Source organism: Geospiza fortis, unplaced genomic scaffold (assembly GCF_000277835.1).
Source record: "Geospiza fortis unplaced genomic scaffold, GeoFor_1.0 scaffold373, whole genome shotgun sequence".
NCBI lineage: Eukaryota > Metazoa > Chordata > Aves > Passeriformes > Thraupidae > Geospiza > Geospiza fortis.
The window spans coordinates 190,041-193,969 of NW_005054518.1; the positions used below are offsets into that span (position 1 = coordinate 190,041).

The 3,929-nt window shown below is 46.4% G+C and overlaps 1 protein-coding gene across 1 annotated transcript in view; it reads left to right on the top strand.

Moving 5' to 3' along the window:
- The first annotated feature begins 962 nt into the window (after positions 1 to 962).
- The window catches only part of WNT3 (Wnt family member 3), a 31,456-nt gene continuing 28,489 nt past the window's right edge, over positions 963 to 3,929 (top strand). The window contains exon 1 of the mRNA XM_031063620.1: positions 963 to 1,230. Within this exon, the coding sequence (XP_030919480.1) occupies positions 1,151 to 1,230 (80 nt within the window). The 5' untranslated portion in view covers positions 963 to 1,150. The remainder of the gene's footprint in view (positions 1,231 to 3,929) is intronic.

A 3,929-nucleotide genomic window follows, 5' to 3' on the forward strand; every position in this document is an offset into this window, starting at 1 on the left:
GATTTGTTGGCTGCTCCTAAAGCACCTGATCTCAAGCTGGTTCCACCCCAGGGCAGCAACAGAGCTGTGGTTGCTGAGATGCTTTAGGAGAAAAAGCAACTTGTTTGGCTTCTCCCATTTCTTTGTCCCATTCTGTCGAGTCATCTCCTCTGGCTGCACAATAGCTCCTGTTCAAACAGGCTCTCTACCCAATAACGAGGATTTTTAAAGTAAAATCTTTGTTGGGTCTATTTGCAAATCATGAAACTGATTAGGGTTTTTTTTAGGGTTACATGTGTGGGGTTTTGATAACATTTTAATCTTCCTGCATCCAGAGATGCACTTCACAAGCAATCCATCCGTGGGACGCGTCCCCATCTGCCTGCTCCCCTCTCAGCACGACATGGCATTTTTTTTCTCAATAGAAATCCACGCTGCCCCTGCTCCCCCCTTTATCCATCACCCCCATACACTGAAAACCTGGGAACTGCAGGTTTCATTTCAACTTTATCACCAGTTTTGCCCCCATTATCACAAGCAGAGGATTTTCTGCCCCTCTGTGCCCCCATCCCTGTCCATCTGAAGAGCAAGTTCTGTCTCACTCCCTGTGTGAGACTAAGCCACCCCTCACCACAGCCACCCTTCATCCTTACCTTGCATTCAGGGGCAGCACATCCTGGGCTCCAAGTGAAAAAAAAAAAAAAAATTGAAAAAAAAATTGAAAAATTGAAAATCCTCACCCCAAATCCCAGTGCCCCTGTGGAGTGTGGTGCACAGAGGGTTTGTCCGTGGCAGCCAGGCTCGGAACAAAGTTGTGGGGTGGAGGGGGAGGAGAGGGTGATTGACAGCCCTGGGCTGAGCCTCATCCCTCACCTTGGGCCATGCGGTCTGATTGGCCGCCTGCTGACATCCCCGAGCCCTGCACTTTTTAATAGACGCTTTTGGATGATCTACGGGGGAAAGGCTTGGAGAGGTGTGTTTCTGACAAGCCACAAAAAGTCACCCGAGCCACGAGGGACTTGGCTTCACTCTTTTTCCCCCCCCCCCCTTTTTTTTCTTTTTTTTTCTTTTTTTTTTTTTTCCTGGGAGGAGGGGGATTCTTCATTTTGGCACTTCATGTTTTTCTGAAAACTTCGCGGCGATTTTTTCCCCCTTGCACCAGCCTGGACTGATGGATTACCACCTGCTTGGACTAATTCTGTCTTTTCTCTTCAATGGCACAAAGGTCTTAGCCGGTTACCCAATTTGGTGGTAAGATTCCTTCCTCCCCTCGCCCTTCCTCTCCCTATGATTGATTAATGAATTCATTAATTATTAGCCATGGGAGCCGTGTGTTCCCTTCCTTTTCACCCCTCGCCCTGCGGAGCTGCATGCTGGAGTTGAAGCGTAATTTCTTCAGATTTGACCTGTAATTAATGAAATCTGTGAAAAGTTTGGGGGTTATTTTGAAAGGGCCATGCCTGGGTTTCCCTTTGCACAAATGGAGGCTTCCCTACCACTCTTAATTTCTCCATTTTCGGCACTGTGGCGATGGGCTCTTGGTTCAGATGTGAAAGGATGCGGTTTTATTTCCTCGTGCAATGGGAATTTTGTCTCTCCCATCACTCTGCCACAGGGATTTTCTTCCTTTCCATGAAACTGCAATTGATCCTTTAAAAAAAAAAAAATTAATTCTATTTTCTGTTTGGTTGCTGCGTTTTTTTGGACTTCTTTCCCTTCTTTTGTTGTATTCTGTCATGTGAATTTAGTCCGGCAAATAACGTAAATGGCACCTGAGAAAACATTCATTAGTAAAATTGCTCAAAGGTGGATTTTGTTCATTTTAATTATGGAAATGTCGCTAATTTCCTTGCACCAACGAGAAAAATAGATTTTAAAAGAATTTGTTGTATCTTGTAATGAGGCTGATAAGTATCCTGAGTTACTTATTTTAAAAATAAATCCAACTCTATATAAATGAATACAGTAACAAAATGCAATTGGAAGCCCTTTAGAACAAGAATACAGAATTAAACATTCCAGGTAATATAAATCCAGCAGCCAGTGAGTTGCATAACAGAATATTTCAGTTTATTTCTGTCTTTATGTAGGGTTTCTTGCTGGAATATCTCTTGTTAAGTTTCTGTATGTGCCAGGTAGGGGCTGTGAGCCTGATGATCCGTAGGGAAAAGAGGGAGATGGTGGAATTTGGTGCTACTGAGATTCTTGGGTTATTTTCGCCTTTCCAGAAAAGTCTCTCTTCTTTATTACTGAATCAGATCCTTTCAGTGCCAACATGGAGATGGCAAGAAGTAGGTGGGAGTGAACTTGGGAATGGACTGCCATGTCTGGGAATATTTAGAATTCAGGACGGAAAATACGAAATTTTTTAATTTTTTTTTTTAAATAATCCATTTATTAGCGTGGACTTTGGGATGAGAATGTGCCTTTCCAGAGGAGAAAGACTGAGAGCACAATGAGAAGTCCCCGCTCAGGAAGCGTTTCAAAGCTCCGCAGGTTCATGAAATGGCTAAATCACAGCAGGTTTTCCTGGAGAATTAAATGATTTCCTCGCCCTGAGCGTGGCTGCCGAGCTTCAGGCCCTCAGCCCTGGGCAGGGGAGGCTCCTGGAATACAGAGAGCAGCACTTTGATTCCTTCCATCCCTTTTCTGCCCCACCTGGGCGCGGGGCACAGGTCAGGATGCCAGGGCTGGGTCTGAGCTGCCTGGGGCAGGGACATCTCACCATGGCATCAGCTCATCCCACCAGCCCCTGAGCTGCCTCAGGCTTTGATATAAATCAGGATTTAACGCCCAAATCAAGGAGGGTTTCAAGTCTCAGAGCATTTCAAGTCTCTTTTCTTTTCTCCATGAAAAGGTCTCGTTTTCCCCCGTGAAGCACAAATGTCCCCGTGAAGCACAAATGCCTCCTGTGCCTGTTTGCAGGAGCAAATGCTGCAGACAGGTGTCTGCCCCATGCCCTCCTCCCAAACCCCTCTGAGTTCACCCCAAAGGAACAATACAGAGGATGTAGGGCACGGACAGCAGGGGCATGGCGAGCAGCATCGCTGGGAGAGCAGGGAGTCGAGCACACTCTGCACAGAATTTCATCCACAGATCCAGGCTTTGTGAATTTTTATGTATTTTCATAGATTCTGGCAGCACCAAAGTGCCAGAGAGTCTCTGCTGCTCTGGAGGGACGTGAGGAGTGCCCCATGTAGGGTGAGGTTGCAAATGCTGTGGGGTTTTAGGGGTTTCTTGAAGGCTGAGGGAGCAGGAGGGCAGAAATACCTGGGCCAGGGCTCAGGCACAGACAATGCTCCCAGAGCACACAAATTCAAGGTTTCCTTTGGTCCCATGGAAGGCTTTCAATGTCTGCTCTGTGGTGGATTCTAGCACGGTGATATCTATGCTCTTAAAAAATCATTTTCCAATTGTCTTCCTGATCTTCTGCTCTTGAGGCAGGCACAGAGGAGGCTTTGGGGGGACGAGCCCCACTTGCAGGGTTCAGCACACTCTAAAACAGGGCAAGGAGAGCAAAGGTGGGGCTCAGCATCAGCCTGGTGCCCTGTGCTGGTGTCCTGCAGGCTGCCCTGGGCTTCCTCACCCCCAGCTAAACCCATCCCTGCTCAACTCGAAACTTTCAGGGGGGCAGTTCATGTGGCAGAGCCTCAAGGATGCTGACAGGCAGTGCCCTATCCTGCTGGCACCACCTCCCTGGGGATTTTCCTGCTGGATAGGGAATATTTTGGCAGCAACATCCAAACAGATCCTTTCTGCTGTGGGACAGAAAGGAGAAAAGGGTTTGTTTATTCCTGTGGTGGAAGTGTCTGTGTGTGCCCTAGGAAAAGGAAAGTGATGAGAAGGGGGTCTGATCACCTTATAAATGGGTTTGGAATAATCCAAACCCATTTATATATAATATAATAATAATATATATAAAAATATTTTTATATATATAATATAATATT